Here is a 26,710-nt window from a genome sequence, read left to right as displayed (position 1 = left end):
TCCCAGCGCACATTGTTAACCAAGCCAGACAATGAAGGAGATAAAACCCAGCTTTCTCTTCAATGAACTTTAGGAGTTATAGACAAGGCAGAAATGAATGCAGAGGAGGGTGTGGCTGGGTGCTGGTGATTCAGCCCAGAATAATAGAGTAAGAGGACCCCACCAGGCAGTAAAACCCCAATTAACTGTAATCAGTTTCTGGAGTTTTCTGCACTCAAAACTGAAGACATTTCACAGGGGTTCAAACAAAAGGGGTTTTCCAAAGATTCCCTTAAGCAGAATCTCCTTGCCCCCATTCCCTTTAACCTGGCTTTACTGCCCATGCCTTATTTTAAATATCCCAAGGGATTCCTTTCGTCCTGTGTCAGCCTTACTCAGCTACAGGGAAAACACGTAGACCACAGAGCCAAGATTCTAAACTTGAACTCTGCTTTAGCAATGGTCCTGTGTTGTTTTCCCTCAAAAGAGAAGGTCCATCTCTCCTAGTTACATCTCCTGTAGCCCGTGAAGTGATGCTCTCTCTGCAGCTCCAGCTGCTACTGTTTAAAAAAAAAAAAGGCCCATCTTTGCCCTGTACACAAAAACCCCAAGGATCCCAAGCTACGGCTTCCTGCTTTGAATTTTGAGGGGCTTTCTTATTGTGTGTCCCAGAGGTTGAATGGTTTGAATCAAACCTTCCCGGAGCCTCTTTACATGTCTTGGGCCATTTTAAAGTGAGATCTGGCATTCAGCTTTCTTTGGGGTCCATTATGAAACTGCTTCCCGGATCCGCACCTGTCTGGCAATTAAGATGGTCCTTGTGCAGTTTGGGGAACCTGCTGTCAACCAGCATAATCGAGTCGTGGATGTGCACATCTTCTCTGCTGGATTGTTCATCGCAGGAGACGAGGCATCTTGGTAGACTATCAATCCAAGACCGTTTTCTGGAATCAGCTCCTTAATGCAATTAGATTTCCTGAAATGAATTCCTTTCTTTGCCCATTTTACTACTGAGACAAGTGAGAGCTGTGCTTTTATACTAAGTGGTTTGGCCAGCATTGCCGTTCCTATACTGCAGCCTGCCTCGCTGCCTGTTGAGCAGAGGACTTAGAATTCAGGTCACTCTACTTAGAGTCATAGACTTAATCAAGCTAGAGAGGACTTGGAGAAAATACAGTCCACACTTCTCTTTTTAAAAATGTGGTGATTGAACTTGTCCAGGATCGTTCAGACAGTGGGCAGGAGTTGTGACCTAAACCTGGGTCCCTTTGTCCTACGTCCAGGGCTTAATTTATAAAGGTGACTGAGCGATAACACAGGGAGGTGAATGCCATTAAAAGAAAAGTTCATCATTCCTCAGAGTTCTCCTAGAAATGTGAGGCACACCATGCCATGCGGGGCCACCAAGGGAAGCACCAGGGTCAGGAGACAGAAGCAAGAGGGAAGGAAGGCGTAGACCACAGCCTGTATTGCGGTTTCCTTGGGAAGGCAGGGCTCGGGAAACAGCTTGGGACTGGCCAGTCTGGATAATTCCAATGGGCCTTGGGGGACAGAGGCTGTTTGTAGTGGTCTGGTACCTGGCCCTGGGGTGATGTAGGGAGGGAAAATATTTGCTCCGTGTGTGAGAGTTAGGTAAAGGAAGTGCTTGGGGGTAGGGACTCAGGATTGGTTTGTTTGTATAAGAAAGATGGGCTCACTGATAAATTGCTTACTATCTTAAGGAATTAACTAGCTCTAGGAGTGGCAGTCTCTCCCTAGTCAGCAAGATCCCCTAAGATGTCAAGCCATCAAGAAATGAGGAAAATAAAAAAAGTGAATATACCCCTAAATCGCTGGGATTCCTCAATTCCTACTTACTACCTTCCCCAACCATCTCCTCACCATACTTGAAGCCCCAAACGGATTGAAAGAATCAAGCATCTCTGAATTCTAGTGGCATTTCAGAGTTGGCAATACAATATAATCATCACTTACTGTCTTATTTTTTTCACTGGCATATCGTACGTCACTGTTCCTGCTGCAAATACTGTGACCTGAGGTGTTCTTGATCAAGTCCTGAGTATACTGCCAAATGCTATCTTAAGATTTTAAGTAACTCTTCCTCTCTCTAATCCTCACTTTTCTCTTCTGTTAAAAATGATGGACTTGGACCTGATGATATCTGAGATTGCTCCCAATACTGAGATTCTATGACTCTACAGTTATAATCACCCAGACGGCTGGAATCTCCTTCAGCAGCACTGAAGGCCACAATAGGGGATATTGCTCATGATCTGAAAGTAAACAGTGATGCTCTAAAGTTAGGTGGATGGATAGGTAGGTAGGTACATAATGTTTCCCAAGATACCTCAGTGTTACCGTTTACAATCAGGGCTCAGAAAGAAAGTCCAAGGATGATAGCTCATTAGGACTGGAAGACTGGACATCCCACCCCCTTTCTCCCCCACCTCATCCCGTCCCCACTCCTGAATGAAACAAAAAGGTCATCTTCTCACACACACACACACACACACACACACACACACACACACACACCGCTAGATTCTTTTCTAAAATACGTGGGATGCATAAAATAGCAAATGCCGTCAGATCTCAAGTTGTGCAAACACAGAGACAGCATTTTCAGTCTCATTGAAGAGCAGTTGTCAGAAATATGCCATTCATTCAGAGTCTCTAAGTGCTCTGCCAAGCTTTAACTTGATTAAAATTGAAAACCACATCACTTGAACACCAAACACGAAATCAAAATCTCCTTACTCAGTGCTCTTACATTCTGAAGCCTGGGCTTACGGATTATCCTCCGTTAATTTATGCCATCTTTGTGCTATACATTAATTTTGAATATATTTGTGGAAAATGTCCTGTAGCTTGCATTTATGGTTGTCAAAGGGGCTTTTATCTTGAAAAAAATGGTACTGGTTTTAATTACGATTCTAAATAGCTTCATAACCATCGTGAACCCTGGATTTACATCATCTTTATGACAGCCACACAATTCTCGCTTTATTGATTTTGTCATTTGCTTCATTACAGTTAATGCAAACCTTTTGTACAGACACAGTTCTAGTACTGCACTCTTCTTGGAGGGGTTCGTATAGAACATCACGACCGAAACAGACACCGTCCCTCCACCCCGTTTCCCCTGCGGTGCTGACCGAAGGAAAAATCAGGACAGGAAATAGTTCCAAAGTGGCTATCCATCACAGACAAAGGAAATGTTAGCTCTGACTATCCAACCCTTTCCTCTGATCGGATGGGTTCAACTTTTCCGTTTTCAAATCCTGAGAGATGGCTTCGCTCATTGTGGCAGGATCACTGGGTTTATCCCACCCCAAGCTTCATTTGCCGTCTGTTTACAGAAGGCTGGTTCATGGCAGCGGTCACCCCATTCCACAATTCCCACGTGAATCCTGAACCCCCTGCGTCCAGTCTGGCCGGGGGCAAAGGAACCAAAGTGTACTGGGATGCAAATGTGCTGTGTCCTCTGCTGAGGATGTGGGTGTCCAGGAAAGGATGTGAAGAACCTAGGATGGGAAATTGAAACCTTGGGTGGTGAATTCAAAAAGGAATTTCCTAAGGAAAAAAACGAATTAGAGAACTTGAGGACACAAGGACATAAGAAGACACAAGCTCATGCATTTGTACCTGTCGGGCTCAGGCCTCCGAAGACCAGCAACAGCTGAGGAGGCTAAGAGAGCTCTGGGTGCCCAATGAGTGAGGGAGGCTGCTTTGGGGACTTTGTGCACAGAGGCCAGCACACTCCATAGCTGAAGTTTGAATGGCTGAGAAAAATAGGACTTTGATGTGGAAATATGCATTTCCCGCCTCAGGTCCAACTTCCAGCGGTTGTGAGGGAACTGGGATGTAAAAATAGGGTGAACTTGCCAGAAAAAGCAGTGCCAGTCCCAAGATCATTTCTGGGGCTGAGGATTCCCATTTTTTACATACTTTAGTGGCAAATCTTGGGAAAATCCTGGAAGACTGATTCTCTGCCCTGGCACCCCCCAGCAGCTTCTTGGTAAATCACTCAACTTGAGGGTATCACCCGGGATGGCTTTCTCCCCTCTGCCTTCAGAGGCTGTGTTCCCCATTTTTTCAGACCCCCATTAGATGTGGAATATCCATTTTTTACAGTGGTATTGCTTTCGGATACCGCTGTAAAAAGTATTCAGTGCTTTTCAAAAGTCACCTCTGATATGTAGAGCTGATTCACTTTGTTGTAACGCAGAAACTAACACACCATCGTAAAGCAATTATACTCCAATAAAGATGTTAACAAAAAAAAATGTCAACTCTGTGACTAATGGGAGGGAAGACTGTTTCTGAGACATGCTGTTTCTGACCAGGAAAAGAGGACATTTCAAGGAGATGAGGTAGAAGGAGCTGCAACAGCCTAACCCCTTATTTCTAACCCCAGAAGCATCCAGAAACTTGAGAGAGCTGGACTTGTCCTATCGACCACATGCTCCATGAATCTCCACCCCACAGGCACTGGTGAGGACACCTGAGCTTGGTGGGTTCCCATGGAGCAGTTTGGCAGAGGGGTAATGCCACATTTCATTCATACTTGTGTTTTTCTCCAACCTACTGTTCAGACCTCCAGTGCATGGATGTTTCCTGTCTTAACTGTTCCAGACAAGAGGAAACTCATATTTACATTCTCAACGTACTGCACTAAAATAAAATCTCCCTCCTTGGATAGTACCTTGTAACAACAAAATGAGGAAATCTTCATATGAGGATTCAGGGGCTGGATTAATATTTTGCAGCCCTGAAAGTCTGCTCAGGAGAGATGCGTAGAAATCATCTATTTCACCCCTTTGTCTGACCGATAGGGAAATTTTAGCCCATGGAAGTTAGACCATGACCCAGCAAGGTCAAAGATCCTTGTCATCTGCTTCCTGAGCAAACTGTTTTTATTTTCCCCACTAAACCACAGAATCTTAGATAAAACTCTACTACTGGCAAATGAGAAAAAGAGAATCTCTGTTTTTCTTTTTCCCCTAGTGTAGTGTTTCTTATCCTCAGTTCTTATTTCTTTTTCTGGAATCAGGAGGGAAATTAGAAACCTCCTTCAGGCTGGATATGGCCAGCTTTAGTAGCAGTAGCCACAACAGAAAGCCAGAAACAATAGCTCCAGACGTGGAAGCTTATTGGTTAAACTGGCCCTCACCTAAGTACCCAGGTGGGAACCATCTCAGAGGGGCCTCTCTGGCTTCCAGCCCTTTCTCTCCTTTCTTTTTCTGGCCTCTTCTTTCTGATCCAACTTTTTTGGATTTATTCAGCTCAGTGAGACCATTGTGGCTGCCCCAGAGTCCTGTGGGAATTTGGAGCCAAGTGGTCAGGGAAATGACTCGCCATTTTCACCTGGCCTCCATCCTCATCTCCTCCCCTGAAACCTTGCCTGGGGGCTCCCATAGCCCACCCATACCAGAGGCCCGGGCAGGGAAGGATTTCTGGTCAGAGATGCTTCTCTTGCTGCCATGAGGGTAAGCCAAGGCCTCCTTTCCAGCCTTCTCAGAGAGGGAAGCCAAAGAAGCAATCTGAAGACAGGCAAAAAGAAAATGAGGAACTCAGCTGCTGAAAAGCAAACACAATCTACTGAGTTATCTGTGTTGGGTACCAATGAAGAGGAGAGAGCAGTGGTGTAGAAAATACAAAATAGTGGCTAATCCCCCAACGTTTTATATTTGCCTTAGGAATCGAGCAGATGATTTTGTCCCCTTCCATCAAGTTTACCATCCTCATTCTTTTGCTTCAACCAATTTTATTTTTTCCAAAGTGTAAAGTGACTGGTAGTGTCCCCAAAGCCAGCTAGGAGAAAGAGTTTTAAAATTTGCTGTAAATAATTCCCCCGTCCCCCTTGTTTCTCTCCATCATTCTCATTGCTCTTCAAATACCGAGACATTTTTTTCCACACCAGACCGAACTGGGTTTATTGTCTGATTGTGCCTAGTATGAGATCTGCCCTAGGTTTCCCTGCCTTTCTCTGTGATGTTGTCACAGGAAAATTACTCTCACGATGTGATGCTCTCATAAAGCTCCTCTTTTTAAATTTTTTTAAGGTAAAATTCACATAACGTAGAACTCACCGTTTTTAAGTATGCAATTCAGCGGCATTTAGTACATTCACAGTGTTGTTCAACCATCATTCTGATCTAAAACATTTTCATCCCCCCAAAAGGAAACCCTATACCCATTAAGCAGCCACTTCCCATTCTCCCCCTCACCCCAGTCCCCAACAACTGTTAATGTGTTTTCTGTTTCTATAGGTTACCTGTTCTGGATATGTCACCTAAATGGAATCATACAATATGTGCCCTTTCTTGTCTGGCCCTTTTACTTAGCATGATGTTTTCAAGGTTCATCCATGTTGTAGCATGTATCAGGATTTTGTTCCTTTTTTATGACTGAATAATACTCCGTTGTATGGATATACCACATTTTGTTTATCCGTTCATTCACTGGCTGACGTTTGGGTTGTTTCTGCCTTTGGCTATTGTGAATAGTGCTGTGAACATGTGTGTACAAGTTTTTGTTTGAACGCCTGTTTTCAGTTCTTTTAAGTATATCCTTAGGGAGTGGAATTGCTGGGTCATCGGGTAATTCTGTGTTTAACTTTTTGAGAAACCATCAAACTGTCATTCAGAGTGGCTGCACCATTTTACATTCCCTCCAGCCATGTAGGAGGGTCCCAATTTCTCCGCGTCCTTGCCAGCACTTGCTCTCCATCTTTTTGAGCATAGCCATCCTAGTGGGTGGAAAGCAGTACCTCACTGTGACCCCCTAGGGTTTTGCACCAAGCACTTCCTATGCGCCAGGTGCTGTGAGGCAGGAGCAGTCATGAGCAAGACAGATCCTGCCCCTGCTCTCCTGTTGCCAATGAGTGCAGACATCCATTATTCATTGCAAGTCACAGCAAAGGAAAAGAAGCTGGCCTTTTCCTAGAGTATTTCAGTTCTGTGCATTAGCTGAATTGAATATAGTTATCAGCACTGCCCATGTTGCTGAGTTTTGATGCCCCTTTTTTCAGCAGTTAATTACAGGAAGACCTTGATATCCCCTTACACTGAGCTTACAAGACACATTTTAATTGGCTTCTGCTGCCACAAAGATACCTTTGAGTGACACCTCGCTAATGGCCACTGACCCCGTACATCTGAGTACATGACCTGGTGAGGGCTACCCAGTTGTTCAGGACCCACGGCTTGTACACCTTTAGAAGAAAAGCCTATATGACACTAGGGAAGGCCAGGCCCAGGAAAGACTGATTAAAATCTGTGCAATTTGCCACTTGCCTGGAGCAGAGAGAGCCATTTCCCTGGATGTGCCTCACCCCTGCTCAAGAAGCACTAAGCTGTCCCAGCCTGGTCAGGAGACAGCCCATCGGTCCCAAAAGGTGACCTGGAATTGTAGCATCTCTTTAGGGTATAGATCCCTTCCCATTATCCCCAGAAACTGGAGCTAAAATCAGCCTGGTTTCTCCAATGATCCTAAAAGTCAAGTGGCCTAGGGCTCCCAGGGAATCTAATTCAGAGACACACAGGGGAGGTGAAGGGACCCTATTGACTGCAGTGCCCTCACCTCCCATCTTCTGGGTCAGGATGCTTGCAGGCCAATGACAGCAACTGGGTCCCCGTGACATATGCCAAGACCAAACCTTGACTTTTCTCACCAGCCTCTTTCTATCCGAATATGAATGAGTTAAGTCCACACAGTCACTTTATAGGCTCCCCATCCTTGCACTTTGAAAGTCGGGGAGAAGTGGGATAGCATGGAGGGTGAGACCTAAGTTTCCCGGATCAGGAAGACAGGTGTGAACCTGACTCTCCGATCTATTAGCTGAGTTGCCTTGAAAATACTACATAACCTCTCTGAACGTGGTTTCCTCCTGTGTTTACAGCTAGTCCTACTGCTGTGAAATAAGTGCTTTAATGGAAGGATGACCAAAGGGTCAGGAGGTTTTGGAGAGAGTGGTTCATTTTGCCTGAGTTTGCAGAGGAAGGTTTCATAGAGGATGTGGCCTCTGAGGAGGGCCTTGATGGAGGGGAAGGGATTCCCCAAACGGAGGAGGGGGAAAGGACCAGCAAAAGTGAGTACGTGGTACTCTCCCCTGGTGCATAGCGAGGGTGAACAATGCCATGCTAAGGAGTCTGGGCCATTTACAGAGAAACGGCATCACCTGCAGTCATTATGGGTGTAGACAGATCTGGGTCCAAAGCCGAGCTTAGAGATGAACTCTTGATGCCTCACTTGCCTTTTCTGTAAAATAGGGGTGGTGTTATTGTGAGACCCAACTGAGAAAAGATATTGAAGATGCTCAGCTCAATACTTAATGCCTACAAAACGTGAGTAGGTACTGCGTGCGGTGATTATTGTGGTTGTGTTGTTGTAACAGTTACAGCGTAAGGCCGCAAGGTTTGTGTACAGATTAAGCCATGTTAACATGAAGAAATCGTACACCATAGATGACGGTGTGGCATTTGATCAGTTTAGGTGCTCAGTACATTACTTGATTGGTTATTAACTGCAAATGGCCACGAAGAAATGGGGTTAAATTTTGTAATTACCCTTCTTAGTGGTTCACGCCTACGGGAGTTATAAATATGGGCCTGTATGGATATCATTGTCCTGGTAAGAGAAAAATTTGTATTGTCTTCCGTACAGGGTTTTGATGGCTTCTTGTCTTTCAATCTCATATCAGCTGGAGAAGTGCAAAAAGCACGTGAGTCTGAACTGCTGCCCTCGGTCCAGAAAGAATATATTGAATATCTCAATAATAGATTCTTTGGTCTGGGATGCAGGAAGAAGGGATAAAAGGATAAGCTCAAATCACAGCAGGATCTGAGTAAGATGAGCAAGAACTTTCTCTTAAAAATCTCATAAGAAATTGACCTCAGGCCCCATAACTTGAGAGCTGAAAGAGCCCTTTGAGATTAGGAAGACGAATTCTTATATTTAATATTCTTTATTTCAAAGCAAAGAAAATTAAGCAAGGCCACAAATACATTTTCAGAGCGCATACATTTCATAACTTTCATACCCAAAACTTCTTTTCAGGCTAAATGTTCTTATCTCCATTGTACAGACAAAGAAACTGAGACTTGGGGGCATGGATGGTGCATAGTCTGTTCAGGCTGCAGTAGCAAAATACCATAAACTGGGTGGCTTACAAACAGCAGAAGTGTGTTTCTCACAGTTCTGGAGGCTAGGACATCCAAGATCAAGGTGCCGGCAGATTCTGTGTGTGCTGAGGGCCTGCTTCCTAAACAGCTGTCTTTTTGCTATGATGGAAGGGGCAAGGGAGCCCTTTTTTTTTTTTTTTTTTGCGGTACACGGGCCTCTCACTGTTGTGACCTCCTCTCCCGTTGCGGAGCACAGGCTCCAGACACGCAGGCTCAGCGGCCATGGCTCACGGGCCCAGCCGCTCCGCGGCATGTGGGATCTTCCCGGACCGGGGCACAAACCCACGTCCCCTGCATCGGCAGGCAGACTCTCAACCACTGTGCCACCAGGGAAGCCCGGGAGCCCATTTTTTAGGGCCTCTTTTATAAGGCCATTAATCCCATTCATGAGGGCTTTGCCTTCATGACCTACTCACTTTGGGGGATAGGCTTCAACATCTGAATTTGGGGAAGATACAGACATTCAGTCTATAGTATTCTGCCCCTGATCCCCTCCAAATTCATGTCCTTCTCACGTGCTAAATACATTCATTACATACCAATAGACCCACACTCGGTCCAGCCTCAACTTAAAAGTCTCAAGTCCAAAGTCTCATCTAAATATCACCTAAATCAGATATGGGTGGGACTCGAGCTATGATTCATTCTGAAACAAAAGCTGTGAACCTATGAAATCAAATATATATGTGCTTCCAAAACACAGTGGTGGGACAGGTATAGGCCACATAGATGGTCCCATTCCAAAAGAAAGAAATAGGACAGAAGAAAGGAGTAGCAAGTCCCAAGCAAGCCCAGAACCGTAAGACTCCAGAATAATCTTCTTTGACCCCATGTTCTGCCCTCCAGGCCCACTGGGGCAGATGTGAATCATATCAATCACATGGCCAGAAATTTACAGGAGCCCTCGTCTTCCATTTTATAAAAAATGGGTAGCAGGGCTTCCCTGGTGGCGCGGTGGTTGAGAGTCCGCCTGCCGATGCAGGGGATGCGGGTTCGCGCCCCGGTCCGGGAAAATCCCACATGCCGCGGAGTGCCTGGGCCCGTGAGCCATGGCCGCTGAGCCTGCGCATCCGGAGCCTGTGCTCCACAACGGGAGAGGCCACAACAGTGAGAGGCCCGCGTACCGCAAAAAAAAAAAAAAATGGGTAGCACATGTGACTAAATTCAAGGAAGTCTTAAAGTTCTACATGAGAGATCCATGGGATTTTTTTTAAAGGGAAACAAAGAACTTTCAAGGTCTTAGGAGGCCGTCCCTGCCCTCCTGTGATGCAGGCTCACTGTGTGGGGGACACCCTGGACTTCAGACCAGAGTAGTACTGCTTACCATCCCATATTTGAATGAAAACCAGTGTCCCACCTGGGCTCCGATGCCTGCAGCCACTTCAGTATCGGAAGAAATACTCTTCTGCTGTGCTTATGGGTCATATTCTCACAGCTGGAATAATTTACCCCTAGAGTCCAAAGGAAAAATTTCCAAAATGCCCATGAGGGTGAAAAAATGTTAAAACTCACTACAGTTTGTGCTGGTTGATTTAAAAAGAAGTAAAACACAGAGCTATGGGAGATAACTTTCAGGCTTGTTAACAAAAGCACATTTCATCCTTCCAGCTTCTCACTCCCTCTCCCCTCTGCCAGGGAGGAGCCCCAGATGGTTATCACTCAGGAGTGTAACTAGGGAAACCACAAACCGACCCCCCCATCGCTATGGAGACAGCCTTTTATTTGTTTAGCCTCTGAGTATTCATGACATCAGCAAGGATGCCTCTTACAAAGAAATTTTAATTGCCAATGAGGAAGGTTAAGAATCACATTGGAACATTTCAGCCACTTTGAAGGCCCCCACCAGTCCAGTTGCAGGTGTGTCTGTAAAGCGACAGCCCATTTTACAGTAGCTGCGGTGAGGAGCTTTTTGGAGATGATATAACTGAAAGCCACGTTTGTGAATCAACAGACATTTTAAGGCGTAGGGACATAGGTGAAGGGATGATGTGCTGAGAATACATGTTTACAACAGAGTTATACACTAAGGTGCAAAACCTTCAGGTTTACCTGGGACGGAAGAGTTTCCCAGGATTGGTCTCAGAAGTTTCAGTGCTAAAATGGGGGAAGTTCTGGGCCAACCTTGGCAAGTTGGCCATCCTAGCTATAAAGTCCTTTGGTCCTCATATCAGGTTGACACAAGAAAGGCTGGATCTGAGGCATGTCTCAAAACATGAGAGCACATTTTGCAAACAATAACCAAACTTCCTCGGTCCCCCTTGGTCTAAAAGTTGCTGAGAAAAGAAATTCTCTCCTTGTGAATATGGGATATCTTCGTTTGATTTGCTTTTTGTTTGCTTGGTTTTTGTTGTTGTTGTTTTATCTAGAAAAGCCAGAAATTTGTTTCTGAAACTTGTCCAGAATAAATGAGAGCTCAGCTTCTTCCCAACAACTGTCCTTCCTGCTGAATTAATTTGCAGGGATTTCTAACACCCCTCTACACACACACATTTTTCTGCACAAATTCATTTGCCAAATCCCTGACAAACCGGAAACTATGTAAACACAGAAGTGGAGTTATTGATATTTCCCAGTGATGTGTAAAACACGCCTTTATTCTCCAAGGTCTGGCGTGCCGCTTTGGTGCTAATCCATCATCTGTGTCTGCATTATTGCAGAGCTGGCTTTCAGGAGCATCTACTGGAGTGGGTGCAGTTATTCTCCCGCTGAGAAGTTGCATATGTCAAACAGCAGTATGATATATACTAAATAAAAGGTATTATGCTGGCCATGTGGCGAAGTATGCATAACGATGCTTAGTAAAACAGATCCATGCTTCAATTTTTCACTAAGTTCTAGGCAGGTGTTCTGATCAGAGACCTTAGTTAACCTAGGACTCTGTCCTCTGCAAAGTAGATTTGGTTGGTTGAAGTTTGGGAATGCTAACCATCACTTAATTATCTAAATATCTCTGTAAGTATAACTGATGGAGGCATGTTAAATTTCAGAGGTCAATATCACTTTCTTTACCTATCTTGTAATACGCGTTTTCATTTACATGCATACAATAGGTAGATAGTACGTGTAATTATTATGTAGAAAAAATAGGCATAAAGTTCTCAGTTCTATAGACAAGAATCTTTGTGGATACATAAATAATTCATGGATCAGTAAACATATCTATATGCAGTTATTCTTCGGTCTGGTGGGCAAGTGTACAAAATGTGCAAAATAATAGATTCAGCTCTTTTTGCTCATTTGAGATGTTGTTTTAATGTGGAATTACAGTAGCTCCTTAATGATGAGAGATAGTGACAATTCATTAGCAGACTGTGGCTTGGATCAAGTGTTTGATTTGTGTACAAAGTGTGACCAGTACTCAATTATATGAAGTGTATGCATTTCTTTTGAACACGATTTTTTTCCTTTTGCCAGTTAAAATAACCTTGAGCTTTATTTTGTTTCTTCTGAAGAGCCCAGCCAGCAGAAGACAACTGCTTCTATAATTTGTTCTTCAATAATGATTTTTTTAGAATGTTAAACTGTCATATAAAGCAACCTTCAGAAACACTACTGGATTTCTTGTTTTCTCCTTAAAGGACAGTTGGCTAACAGGAAGAAACGGAATAGCAGGCCAAGGCTACTTCATGTTTTGTCTTCTGGCTTGTTTTAAGAAAGCAGGTTCTTTTTTTCCCAGGTTGGTTTTGTTTTGTTTTGTTTTGTTTTTTTCATAGTTGCAACATTCTATTTCTCCTCGGTGTAGAAAAAGAAATACACTTCGAATATGTTTATGTTGGAACATATCTATTTCATTAAAAACAAATTCAAATTAGTTTAGTTTTTAGAATTCTCTTATACCTTTTAAGATAACTGAGATATAAAACCACAGGTGGTAACCTTCCAAATATTTTCAAAGGATTTCTCACACTTCATTCTATACCCTGGTACCTAATCAGTGTGAACATCTAATAATACTCAGTTGCTCTTATAGGTTCATTAACTGTTGTATTCCAAGACCATAGACTTGCTTTGAATTTCTAGTAAGGCTTCCCTTGTGAATTTCATGCAGCAGCCCTTCCACTTGTTTTGCGCATTTCATGTAGATCCTTTTGCTGGGAAATTAGCAAACTGCTTAACTCCAAAGGGTGCTGAACTTTAGCTACTTCTCCCATTTAGCATCAGGAGGACTGCAGCTAGAGTCGCTGCAGTCCTATAGCAAAACACTGCAGCTGAATTTTGGGCCCAGGGTGACAGTGCCCTGAGGCTAGGTTTACCGATTCATGGGCTGAGATTCTTGGGACCCACAGAACATCAGGATGAGAAGTGAACATCTGGGTAGGTGTACCCTGGTATGTAGACCTTGCATCTAGATAGCTAGTTGGAAATTCTTCTTTTCTTCCAGCTCTCCAAAGCCTATTTCTGGAGCTTTCTATTTTCGAGGTATTCCTCACGGAGTCTCAAATGCATCACTGAAATCATGAAATTTTCCTTCTTCTCTTGTTGTTGTGCAGTGGTCGTTGGGAGATAGATAGATGCCTCTTGATACTGTAATCAGGCTTTTTTTAAACCCCTTTTTAAGGATTTAGATGTGCTTCTTTTCATCTTTGAACTGCAGAAATATTTCTATCCTGCTTCAATGATGAAATTTGAAATTGTGATGGAAAGAGATGAATTGTGATAACATTATGCTTACAAATGGGAATTCTTACAAAGGCACTATCTCCCTGTCTGCTGTTTGTGGAGATTATTTTAAGTCCTCACTCACGCTGACTTTGCTTTCTGACTTGTTTATATTCTCAGAGTATAAAAATACAGTAGTCAGAAAGCTCCTCTCGGGGAGTCTGCATTTAGTTCTTGTTGGAGGATTCCTTTCTAAATGGACTCTGGTATCCTTTTAGCACTCGCATTGTTTGCCGAAATCTGAGCTGCCCAGGGAAATTAGAGCAGTTAATTTAATATCATGAACGTTTGGGGGCTTCTCGCCTTATTCACAGGCAGGAGAGTGTAAATCACATTGAGTATTCTGTATAAAGTAAGAGGACAATGCAAGTCGCCTCCAAAACATAAACAGCCAACCTTTCCTCCATCCACTGCCTTCCTGCTCTCCACCTTTACTCTGCGCCCATGGAAATCTCCCTTTCTTCCAAGCGACCTTCCCAAATGCTGGCTGGCAGAGATCTGTGTGGCAGAAAGGCGGCCCCCCGCCATGTGCTCGTGAAGGGAATGCTCCATCATTATTGTTAGTGCTGGGGCCATAGGGCCACAGCCAGAACAGTGTTGCTCGTGGCTTAGAGCTTTCTTCCATATATTTTGAGCCCAGCCCTGTCACACTTGCACTAGAAGGACTCATTCTGCAGCCATACGTGACCAGCTGTGGAGTCCCTGGCACTAGGCAAGGCATGGGGGTAGGTTATTTCGTGTGGCAAGAAGAAAAGATTAAAGCAAAAAAAAAAAAAAAGAAGAAGAAGAAAAGATTCAGTAGCAGTACAAAACACACTTCTTATTGCCAAGGAAAAATAGAAAGAGAGCTCCCAGGCACTTTCAGATGGCTGAGTTCTTAGTGCTCCCGTTTCCGAAGTTCCTTTTGCACCTGCCTCCTGAGTAACAGTGTATGGAGGAGGCAATGGGCTTTTTTGATTTGTTTTTAAGAGGTTCTTTGCATGAGTCTCTTCAAAGGCACAATATCGACCTTTGACTTGAGAGCTTAGAGCAGAGTCGGCAGCCTCCATCCACCCCCAGAAGCAAACTGCTAAGTCAAATGCTTTGGCCTTAGCTCTGGAAGGTTCTCCATGTGCCTATTTCACTTCTCTCCCAACACCCACAAAAAGATGCTGGGTTTGCTTTTATTTCGCCTCCCCTCTCCCGTGCTTCAGGACTAACTTGTGTTGTGTCTGAGATGTAATTATGAAAGAAAACGAAAACTTGTCGGATCCAAGTGTGTATTTACTTTGTTTTAGGGACCTAGATTATTTGCAGGACATATCAGAATTGATTGCAGACAATTAATGAGCATTTCATGAACACTCTGATGCTCAGTGCCATGGAGATGTAATAGCTGGGAAGTGAAGTAACTCGGGTTTTCGTTTCCTGACAGGACCCTCGCAGGCCTTTACCCTGTAGATTTCTGTAAGATTTCTGTAAATCTACCCTGTAGATTTCTGTAAGATGCATCTTGGGAAGGACTCTGACCACCAAGGCAGGGATACTGTTTATCTGTGGCTCGAATGAAAGGAGACAATCTTGGTTATAATAAATGTCTTCTAGAAAAGCACACTTCAGCATAAATATTTTAAAATTTGATACATTTCATGTGTTCCAAAATACTCTATAAAATACACCCACAGAGATGCTTATATTAAAGCTTGGTTTTCCCCATTATTCATGAAGAACTAGGTGTCGACTTGTGCCACCCCGTGAAACTATTTAAACATCACATAATTGATAACGTACTGGAGATCTCTGCTTTTAGCCTTAGAATGAGCAGCGTCCTCTCAGAGACTCTGTCTCCACTGCTCTGTATCCTGAGTGGCAGGACCCTGATGGGAGACTGACTAGTGGATTTTTTTTTTTTTTTTTTTTTTTTTTTGCGGTACGCGGGCCTCTCACTATTGTGGCCTCCCCCATTGCGGACCACAGGCTCCGGATGCGCAGGCCCAGCGGCCATGGCTCACAGGCCCAGGCGCTCCACGGCATGTGGGATCCCCCTGGACCGGGGCACGAACCCGTGTCCCCCTGCATCGGCAGGCGGACTCTCAAGCACTGCGCCACCAGGGAAGCCCAGACTAGTGGATTTTTTTAAATCTTTTGCACATCTCCTTCCCCCCCACCCTTTTTAATTTCTTTCTACCACTTCATGTTTTCTCTTCTTTCTGTGAGCTTCTTCTCCCCTGCAAGTTACATACTTTTCATGTCAAAGTGTACATTTAGAGTATCCTGTTTGGTTTCTGGTGCACTCATAAAGAAAAGGAATAGAAAACGCTTCCCAAATCCGGCAAATATATAATATTCTAATAGCCAGGACCTCTCTAAAATGTCTGCACAAAAGCAGGTGCACCACAAACTACCATCTCTACGCACTACCCCAGACTTCCCGACTGGATGATTTAGGTACTTTTCTACTTAGGCGGATGGTACCATTTTTGCCGAATTCAGCATGTTCAATGAACAGTTTCTTGGACCCAAAAGCCAGCTCCACTGCATTTCTGCTTGGTAAGGTTTGGTGGCCTTGGCGTGGAGCAAGTGTTGTTAATTCATTGGCACTTAAACGCTGATAAATCTAGAAGTTGGGCAGTGGTAGCAGGCTGCCTTAACAGAACCTTTGCGGGGAATCAGTGGCCCCAACGCTTACAGGAGCTCTACAGAAAGGCCACTCAGTAAACTCTCGTTAAGGGAAGAATTCAGGGTAGCAGGAACTACTCTGAGATGCCGTGTGATTTGGCGTCAGCAAGGACTTTGAACGCTAGATGTAGAATTTGTCAACCTACGGAGTGCTTCTGCTTCTTGAGATACCCATTTCCTGTTAATTCTATAATCCTAAACACCTAGTGTGTTGTATCGGGAGCGTCTTTTGAGATGGTTCCGTTCCACATGAGACCGCGGCAGAGCCCGTCTGCTGTGATGTTCTCCATCACTCTGATTCTACGTGTTTCATTCCTGCGTATTTATGCAATCCTGCATCTATATATTTTTTCAGTGATAATAGGATTTTAATTGTAATTCCACCTTCCTTCGGCAGAATATAAAATGCTCCAAGAGGGCTACCAGAGGCAGCTTTGATATATCTTCTGCAGAGAGTTGTCTTGGAATAGATTAGCACAAGTTTCAAGTGAAAATTCCAGCATCAGGAGAACCGTGCACTTGAGAGGGGCTGATTTTATCTGAGACAAAAGAAAGAAAAAGGAGCCTAGGAGGGAGTTTTTCAACACAGTCACACTTCTTTCTTTTTTGTTTTTTTTTCTTTTTTTTAATCGGAGTATAATCGCTTTACAATATTTTTTTCCAGTCACACTTTTCTCCTGGCCCCCAGCATAAATTATATTTTGTGTGTGTTCTGCACACAAAATATAAGACAGCCTGGTGATAATAACCATTTTCTATATAACATCTTTTTTTAAAATTAAATTTTATATATATATATATAATAGATGATATTTAAGTTGGGGTGTGGTCATGGTAAATCTTCTGACTTACACGTCAGGCATTTGAGATAGTGGAATCTATTTGTTATCCTTCAACTAGAATAACCTCAGTCCCCAGCTGGAATATATATGAGTCAAGGCATCTCCTTAAAAGACATGATTTCCGTGCTCAGAAGATGGAAAGGGACATAAGAAAAAAAAGTCCTGAAATAGGTGCATTTAATTCTCCCCAATTTAAATTTAAGTGGTATATCTTTAAGGCAATAAGGATAGTCCTTTTTTCCCGCATCCAGAACGCTTCCATCAATGAATTTCTTTAATGTCGATGATGCTTGGTGCAGTTTGAGGGAATCTGTATTTAGTCAGAAAAGACTTCAATAGAATGACCTACCAGATGGGCCCCATAACAAAGCACAGAGACATCAAACCACCACAGACATTTGGTGCTTAGAATAATAAAAAGACTATAAAATTAGATTAGTTGAGTCTAATTTGGAATTGGTATATTCCCCATGCACCCTCGCTGCTCTTGGGCAGATAAAGCCTTGAGATTTAGCACTGTGTCAGAGCAGAAGACCGCAACTTCCAGTAAAAGGGAGACAGGGAGAGGGAGCGAGGGAAAAAAAAGCATTCTGGGAGGTCACGGAGGGCAGAGCAGTGACCTCCAATGATTTACAGGCCTTTAGCTTAATGAAATTGTTTCAGTGACATGACGGTAAGAGCTCGTAATGGATTGGATGCCCTAATGTAATGAAATTACTCCCTTCTGCCTAAAAAAAAAAAATGCGCAATTAATATTTACTGAGACCTGACAGCCTTTGGTGCGCTCGTCTGTGTAGTTCCCTCAGACAGTCAGAGAGGAGAGACAGCAGCGTGGCAGACAGGCTGGCTCTGCACGAGCTCCTGGCGGGGACGAGCAGAGCCGGCGAGGGTGGAGGGACAGGCGCTCGGGGGACCAGGGACACCCGGCCCAGACTGCCCAGCTCCTCAGCACGGCCCCCACTCAGCCTTCATGCTCTTCCCTTGCTTTTCCACAGGCAACTAGACAACAACCGCATCAGCTGCATTGAAGATGGAGCCTTCCGAGCGCTGCGTGATTTAGAGATCCTGTGAGTTGATTTTGCGATCGCTGCCTTGTGTGCGTGTGCGTGCGTGTGTGTGTGTCCGAGTGAGGAGGAGAGAAGGGGGAGTGTGTGTGCCTGGGGGGTCCGTGTGGATGCATTTCTGTGTCTTCTGCTGCAGTGCTATTAAAATTGCGAACCGGGAGATCCCTCTGGCTCACCTTGGCCAAAGTGTTTGCAGGCAGCAAAGTGGGATTTCTCTCCTCCCACAAACTGGGGTTACTGCTAATTAAGTCTCAGTTGAGTCCTTTCTCCCCCGATGCTCCCGCGGTATTTGTTGCTGGGTGAAACAGATGGGCTGGAGTAGACCCCCAGCGCCTGCCAGAGCAATCAGGGAGCGTCTGAGTGTGGGCTTACTTATGGAGAGGCAGGTTACAGGTCTGGGAAATGAGAAAGGGGTAGCACCAGGGGGTCGGCTGGAATTACCCAGAATCAGAAAGCGACTTTAACGCGGGACCAGGGGGAATGCCAAACAGCCTGGTAAAGTCCAGTCATTGCTGTTGCACTTGAGATCACATCTCAGGATTAAATCCAAACTTTAAGCAGTAACCTTAAAGTGACAAGGGCTGGGGGGGGGGGGAGATGAGAGGAGGTGCACCCCTCCCCAGAAGACCACCCTGCATACCTTGTCTAGGAAAAATGTGTAGCCGCCCTCCTGTGTTCTGGATTTTCAGATGGGTCCAGCTAAGGACACCTGATTTCCAAGGGGCAAAGTCGGCTAGGAGGCATCCTGGGGTCAAACTCAAATTGAATTGTGTGAGAAAACATTTTGATTGTCCTCCCGCATGCCCCAACTACACTTCCAGCTGTCCCTGATTTGGGGAAACCTGGAGAGGAAGGCAATACAGCCTAGCAGAACTTGCTTCGGGAGACGTGCGGTTCGGTCCTGACTCAGCCCCTCGGTTAGCTGAGTGACCTTGGGCAAGTCCCTTCTGTGCTTGGACCCTCAGCTTCTCATTTGAAAAATGAAGGGGACGGTTGCTTTATCTTGGGGGTGACTTCCCCTTTCCAAGTTCTGTAACTGCTTGCTTCTAAAAATAACTCTGATGCTACAGTTCTAGCCAGAATGATAAGCATAGGATGTGTTGAGCATCCCCCTGAAAATTAAATAAATAAGTAAATAAATAAATTACGTAGTCACCAGGTTACATATCTCTGACTTCCAGAAGAATGAATAAATGTCAAACAAATGAAAGAACAAGTACGTTAACATGTCCCTTCGTCCATAAGGGAAGGAAGGTCCTCCTTCCACCATCCTTTTCACCTGGCCCCGCAGACAGTAGCCATGGGTTGGAGACATCCTCTTCACGTTGTGTGAGGGGAAGGTAATTCCAAGAGGAATCACGGGAAATCAGAGAGGATGCTGATGCTGCAAGCTGCTGGAAATTGGATGAAAACCGAGAATTCCCGGTACAGAAAAGGCAGGACCCACAGCCAGAGAGGTCGGGTTGTCATTCCTAAGATTGATGGTCTCTCCTCACCCAAACTCTGACCCCGGAACCGGCACCAAATGTGTGTCTGCTAGGGAGAGGATGCCAGCCCAAATTTAGTAACCCAGGACTCCTCTTAGCAAGAGGCTGGAGCTGAGAAGGGTAGGCTCGATTTTCCCTGCCTGCAAAAAAAGCCTCTGTAGAGAGGGCTGCTAGGAGCATATCACCTTCTTCTCGAGAAGGATGAGAAAATTCCCTGGGAAGAGACCAGGAAATGGAAGTCACCAGCTGCCACAAAACAGCTGTGACCACCTGACAGCCCACATGTTAGTTCTCTCAACTCAGAGTGGTGTCATCTTGCCTCACCAGGAAGGCTGTCTTCGGGGAGAGAGAAGGGCTGTACAGTCAGACACGCCTGGGTGTGGAATCCCGAATGTGGTGGCACTTTGGCCAAGCTACTCCACCTCTCTGTTTCTTTAACTTTAAGAGGAGATGCCCTATATACTGCATAGGAGGGGATCTCTAAATGATGTCCTCTCCACCTCCCTAACTTTCTCCCCACCATGCCCTCATCTCCATCATACTCCTGTCCAGGACAGAATTGGATTGCCCCTCTCTACTCTGATAGTTGCTATCAAAATATATATTTATATTTTATGCAGATACACCAGGTCTCTCAAACTTGAAGCTTAAAAACCCAGGATGGAAAAAAAAAGTTCTCTTTCCCCATCGTTATAAAGACCCCCCAGGATCTGATTAGTTTATCTTCTCAATTCCAAACAAAGCTAGATCAATAGCTTTTTTTGTTTTTTTGGTTTTTTTTTAGCGGTACACGGGTCTCTCACTGCTGTGGCCTCTCCCGTTGCGGAGCACAGGCTCCGGACGCGCAGGCTCAGCGGCCATGGCTCACGGGCCCAGCCGCTCCGCAGCACATGGGATCTTCCTGGACCGGGGCACGAACCCGTGTCCCCTGCATCGGCAGGCGGACTCTCAACCACTGCGCCACCAGGGAAGCCCAATAGCTTTGTTTTAAAGATACTCTCATTTGGCTTCACATGGCTAAGCACTTAAGATTAATCATAATCAAGTATTCCATGGGTTTTTAATTTCTAGCAGAGGCACACAGCTTTGGAACCATCCGTCTTCATGGTGAGCCATTCTGAAATCGGCTGGAGCTGACATCTCCATTTAAAGAACCTCCCCGCCCTAACCCCAGACCTTCCAAATCTCATCTACACATTGACATTGTATAATACTTCTCTGTAATCACAACTTAGACACCATAAAGAAACTTGACAATGAAATAATAAATAGAAACTAAGTGAGGGCATCATACATTAACTTAATAAATTCTTCAGAGAGAGAGAGACAGAGACAGGGGGCAGGAGGGAATTCAAAAACTCTGTCCGCACAAAGGTCATCTCTAAGTATCTCAAGCTTTTAAAGTCTGCAAGTCAAGAAGACAAAATATAGTATTTCGGGTGTGTTTTCTCTCTGTCACTAGGCAGCATGAAGTGCAAAATAAGGAAAGACTCCTGATTACCTCACGGAAAGCTCTCTCAAAATTAACTTAAGTTTAGGGACAAAAACTACTAGTGAAAATATTTCACATGGGATCACCCTGTTATTCCATCCTTTCTGTGGATGGAAATGCTATAAAACCTCTTTCTATCCAGTCTGAGGTTGGTTGCACTGAACCTAGGGGGTGGGTCTGGGCGGGAACCCCTAGCAGTAGGAACTGTGCAACATTAGGAAAGACTGTGAAATCTGCCCACCTCAACCTCATTTTTGACTCATGCCCAATGGCAGATGTCCAGCACAGAGTATGGTAGACAAAGGAAGAGAGCCACCACCCTCCCCTTTTCAGGTAGCCAGAAAAGGGAGTGAGAAGGAAAGCAGAGTACGGGCGAAGCAAGTGATAATAGTGGCGTTTGTTGTGCAGTTACTAGTACCCAACACCAAAAGCAGTACTTTCACATCGTTATCTCTTTGCATCCTGACAACCCCTCCGTGAAACTGTTAGTGTCACCCTCCTTTTACAGAGAGATACCCATTTCAGAGAAGCCAAGTAACTGCTTAACTAGCCAGCCGCAGAACCTGTGTAATTAACCCTTCTACCAAGCTGCCTTTCTGATCTGTGTTGCTAAGGCTCTCGTGGTGTTGGCTGCCCTGAAGCATGGCCAACGTGTGCCGCAGGGTGGTGTGAACTGGCCCCAAGAGCTGGTCTAGGCAAGCTATCAGTGACTCGTGGTCCTGCCGAGGAGAATGCCAGAGCCTCCCGCAGCTTGTAAAATTGTCATTCCCTTTACCCAGGGATGGCTCCCCACAAAGTTGAAGGTAAATCAGACTCACAGGGGAAAGAAAATCATCCTGCTTTTTCACTGACTTACATTCTAGTCCCAACGATGACTTATTCTCACTTCTGGACGTCACCAATTGATTTTGGTACTCCACGGCGCTCCGTTCTCTAGACCTCCCTATAATACAGCTCCAACTTTCTGTGTGGAGCTTAAGGTTCTTAACTGAGGGACCTTGCTTTCTGTGAGTCAGACGCCCTTCTGTTACACAAATCATGGACCATTCATTTCTGCTTGATCTGTACACTTGGCGGTTCGCGTACTAGGTTTTCTCTGAGCAAGGCGTGTTTAAACCACGGTCGAATATGCCAAGACTGCGTTTCCCTGGCTGATCAGGAATCATTTGTGGAGGGACTCTGAGCCCTGGGTTTCTAGCCCCCGTCAGCTAGGTAGAGGACAGCCAGACGTGTCACCAGTTTTACCAGGCTCCTCTCTCCCCGACATGCCATCTTGGGTCGGAAAAATGTTTAATGGGAAAAAAATTAAGAGTATGGACAAATGAAACAAAAATGAGACAACCTAGTTAATAAATTATTTAATTTTGTTTCAACAGTATTGCAGGAGAAGGGAAGAGATTCTCAGACATTGTCTCCTGACTACTTGTAGCAAATCAGAAGTTCAGTAGGTATGCGGCCAAAAATGCCAGGCTAAAGATGTCAGGAACACATCCTGAAAGCACTTTCTGTGAGTGGTCTGCCCTTGATAAATCACTAGTACTGGCCAAATTTCACATAGATGTGACAGGTCTGCAGATAACACACGAATGCTGTTTTGAAAGCCTCACTCCCATTTATGTCACTTAACCAATTTTGGAAGTTCAGTGATATCATCATAGGCTGGTTCTGGAAGGACCTTAGCTGTCTCCAGGATGACCTCTTATTGTTGAGATAAGACACAGAGAGGTTGAGAGCAGGGTCGGGACTAGAGTGGGGCCCGCCTCCTAACATTGTGTACCCAGGGCACCCCACTTCCCTCACCCAAGTCCTAGCCCTGTCTAGGAGAAAAGACAATGGCAACAGCAAGTTAGCGGTAGCAAAGGACTAGAACCTGGGTCTCCGGACCCCTGATCCCATGTTCTTTGCCCACAGTGGGCACCTGCAGGCAGTTAGGCTGTTTAGAAGAAATCCCCTGGTAAGACTGGGGCTCCTAAGCACAGTTGTCCTTTCAAACCTCATCATTAAATGTTTTATATTATTTAGCAGGTTGGGGGAGGGCAAACTTTAGTCCATGACAGAATCAAAGAAAGATTCTGCTTTCAGCTCCCTCGAAACCAGAGGTTGCAAACTAGATCACAGACTACATTGTGGCCACAGATGAGGGATTTTTAATCCCGTGGAGTGTTTTTTACCATTATTATATTTTTTTGCAGTACGCGGGCCTCTCACTGTTGTGGCCTCTCCCGTTGCGGAGCACAGGCTCCAGACGCGCAGGCTCAGCGGCCATGGCTCACGGGCCCAGCCGCTCCGCAGCATGTGGGATCTTCCCGGACCGGGGCACGAACCCATGTCCCTTGCATCGGCAGGCGGACTGTCACCCACTGCGCCACCAGGGAAGCCCTACCATTTTAAATTAGCATTTCATATTGCAAATTGATGCTATTTTTTTGTAAAAGTCCAGAATTCCAGCTTTGGATTTTGGTGAACCGGAAACACTGGCAACCCTGAGCTGCATTTCTTCATTGCAACGGTCAGCTGTGACTGAAAAGCACATACCCTCCGTAGATGGGGTATGTAGACTCCACTTTCCCACTGACCTTCCCCCATTTCAGTTACCTGCCAACCCACGCAGCCCCTGCTTTAATCCAGCCAAGAAGCAAGGCTGCACTGTGTGCCACCCTAGTGCCAGATACCAGGGACAGTAAAGCTTTAAATGAGCAGGTCCTCTGGCAGATCAAACTCTAAAGGCGAGAGCTTACCAGAATTGTTGAATAGACAACACAGACGGAGCTAAGTAATGGGGAGTCAAAGACTCCCAGACTGGACAGGGGTACCTCAGAAGCCATCAGGTGCCCATGAGACATGATGTCTCATGTCTCATCTTCTGGGAAGTTCTTCTCAGGAGTTGAGCTTGCCTCCAAATTCCCTTTGATTCCAAAAAAATTATAATTGGGTTTATTCACATGATGAGAAGCAAGAGACAAATACCTCCCCCCCTGTTTCTTGCTCCCTAGACCCCAGCATCAGCCTGGGTAATGAGCTCCCTTTCAGTCCACGTTTAGAGAAAAGAGAGTTGAGTCAAAACGGTGATGTGAATTAACCAGACTTGTAGCATAGTTCTACTTGAACCACCGCTGGGCAAGTATGACATGGCCTGACCCTGAGCCCTACTTGTAGATACAGAAAGTGAATGTAAAAGAAAGTCCTTTTTTGATATAAGAAGGCAGTGAAAAGAAATTGACACCAGTCCTGATACCCAGATCAGGGTGTGCTCACTCTCCTAGCACAGGGTGGTTGTCCCAGCTGCAGGGTGCTGGATACTGGGTGTTGGGACATTTATAGACCTGGTTGGTCCAGTTCAGAAAACCCAGCGCTTAATGCAAGTAGTGGCGTGTCCTCCACTTCAAATGACCTTCCTCTGGGTATGGAACCAGATGCTCTGATTAACAGATAATAATAATGTGTTGATATATAATGCAATGGTATCATACCAATTAGTAGTATAGTTATTATAAATATTATAATTATTGTCATAGCCTCCAAGTTTTAGCATCTTCTATCTTGCAGGCCCTGTGATAAGATATCAGAATGCAGCATTTTACATAACCCCGTTCTACACCCTTGCAAGGTAGATCCTGGTAATTTCCTCATTTTACCAGTGAGGAAACTGAAGCTTAGAGAAGTTGAATAACTTGCCCAGGGTTACACGGATAAGGACAAGAATGGGATTGCTCTTCCAGTATCAAATCCCCTGCACGTAACTGCTCTGCTACCAAAATAAATTAAAATTAAAAAGTACATCCTAGAGGCTTCCCTGGTGGCGCAGTGGTTGAGAGTCTGCCTGCCGATGCAGGGGACTTGGGTTCGTGCCCTGGTCCGGGAAGATCCCACATGCCGCGGAGCGGCTGGGCCCGTGAGCCATGGCCGCTCAGCCTGCGCGTCTGGAGCCTGTGCTCCGCAACGGGAGAGGCCACAACAGTGAGAGGCCTGCGAACCACAAGAAAAAAAAAAGTACATCCTAGAGAAACAATTATATGCATTAGTGAGATTATTCACTGTAGTAAATGCCCAGAATAATTCAGGAACCACAGACTTTCTTTTTGAAAAGTTGCCCCCTAGGGTGCTCAGATCTAAACCTATGACGTCAGCTTAATCAGCATCACATCCCGTTCCATGAGACTGCCCCAGACATGGCAGGAGGCAAAGGCTGAGCTGCTGGAGTTACAGTCCTCCCTTAGCACTGGTTGCCAAACCAGCTCCACCAAACTGAATTGTTTGGGGTTCATTTCCTTGAAAAAGAGAAACATTCTTACCAATTCCTAGGCCAGTTTTGGGGATTAAAGGAGATACCTCAGTCGTATGTCTAACAGATGCCGCATCAGGACGCTCATAAAAATCAAAGTCAGAGAATACTCCTGTACTGTTCACTGCCTTGCAGAAACCTGGCACATAGTAGGTGGTCAGTTAAAGTTCATGGAACCAAATTGAGTTGAAATTACCAGTCGGCTCTCTGCATCCTCTGGTGCCGTATCCAGCGGATCCCAGATCCCCGCGGATCAGTCCGCTGTTGGTTAAATCCGGGATGCAGCACCCGTGGATGCAGAGGGTCCGTTGTAATTAACTGAATTTGAAGCTTACCCCACCCCAGTCTCTAGATTCTCTGTTTTGACGTGACCCTGAACAGAACTAAGGTTGTGGTTGTCCCAGAATTATTTTAGATGTTGGACAATGTAGTATTTTACTGAAACATTTCTCACATGACCTTTGGTTTTTTATCCCTTTAGCTAAGTGGTGATTTTTTTTCTTTTTCTTTTTAATAATGAACAAAATTATAGCCACAATGAAATTTGGTGTTTTCTAACAGAGACAAGATTCATTTTCATTTATTTACAAAATGTTTCACCTGGGTTTCTCTGGGAGATGCAAACATTTTATTTGTTTCAACAGCCTTCCGAATCAGGGTGTTTAATCCTGACATAGCTTTGAATATAGAACTGTCATTGCTTAATGAAAGTCTTAAAATATCTCCAGAATATAATTTTTTGGGTACTGTGCTGCAAATTGTGATTTGTTGAGGCAATTAGGATTAAATTTGTACTTTGTGGAAAACATAGTTAACTTCCATTCAACCCTCAAAGTACTAGGAAGGGAACTGGGTTTCCCATAAATGCACACCCCTCCTTCATAGTCACCCAGACTGGGAGCTGGATCATAGTCAAGCTCTTAAAATGACAAACTTGGTTTTGAGAACATCAGCTTAAGGAAAAAGTGAACATTTCTTTGAAATGTAAAATAATCTTTTCCATTTAAATAAGCAGCCCTCGGGCTTCCCTGGTGGCGCAGTGGTTGAGAGTCCGCCTGCCGA

At 44.9% G+C, this 26,710-nt stretch overlaps 1 protein-coding gene across 1 annotated transcript in view; it reads left to right on the top strand.

The window, feature by feature from the left end:
* The window catches only part of SLIT3 (slit guidance ligand 3), a 610,776-nt gene that overhangs the window by 416,553 nt on the left and 167,513 nt on the right, over positions 1-26,710 (top strand). The window contains exon 6 of the mRNA XM_030829978.3: positions 18,319-18,390. Coding sequence (XP_030685838.1) covers positions 18,319-18,390 — 72 coding nt within the window. The remainder of the gene's footprint in view (positions 1-18,318; positions 18,391-26,710) is intronic.

Source organism: Globicephala melas, chromosome 3 (assembly GCF_963455315.2).
Source record: "Globicephala melas chromosome 3, mGloMel1.2, whole genome shotgun sequence".
Classification (NCBI taxonomy): domain Eukaryota; kingdom Metazoa; phylum Chordata; class Mammalia; order Artiodactyla; family Delphinidae; genus Globicephala; species Globicephala melas.
Note: the sequence above shows the minus strand (reverse complement) of the source record. Positions and strands in the feature narration are given on the sequence as shown.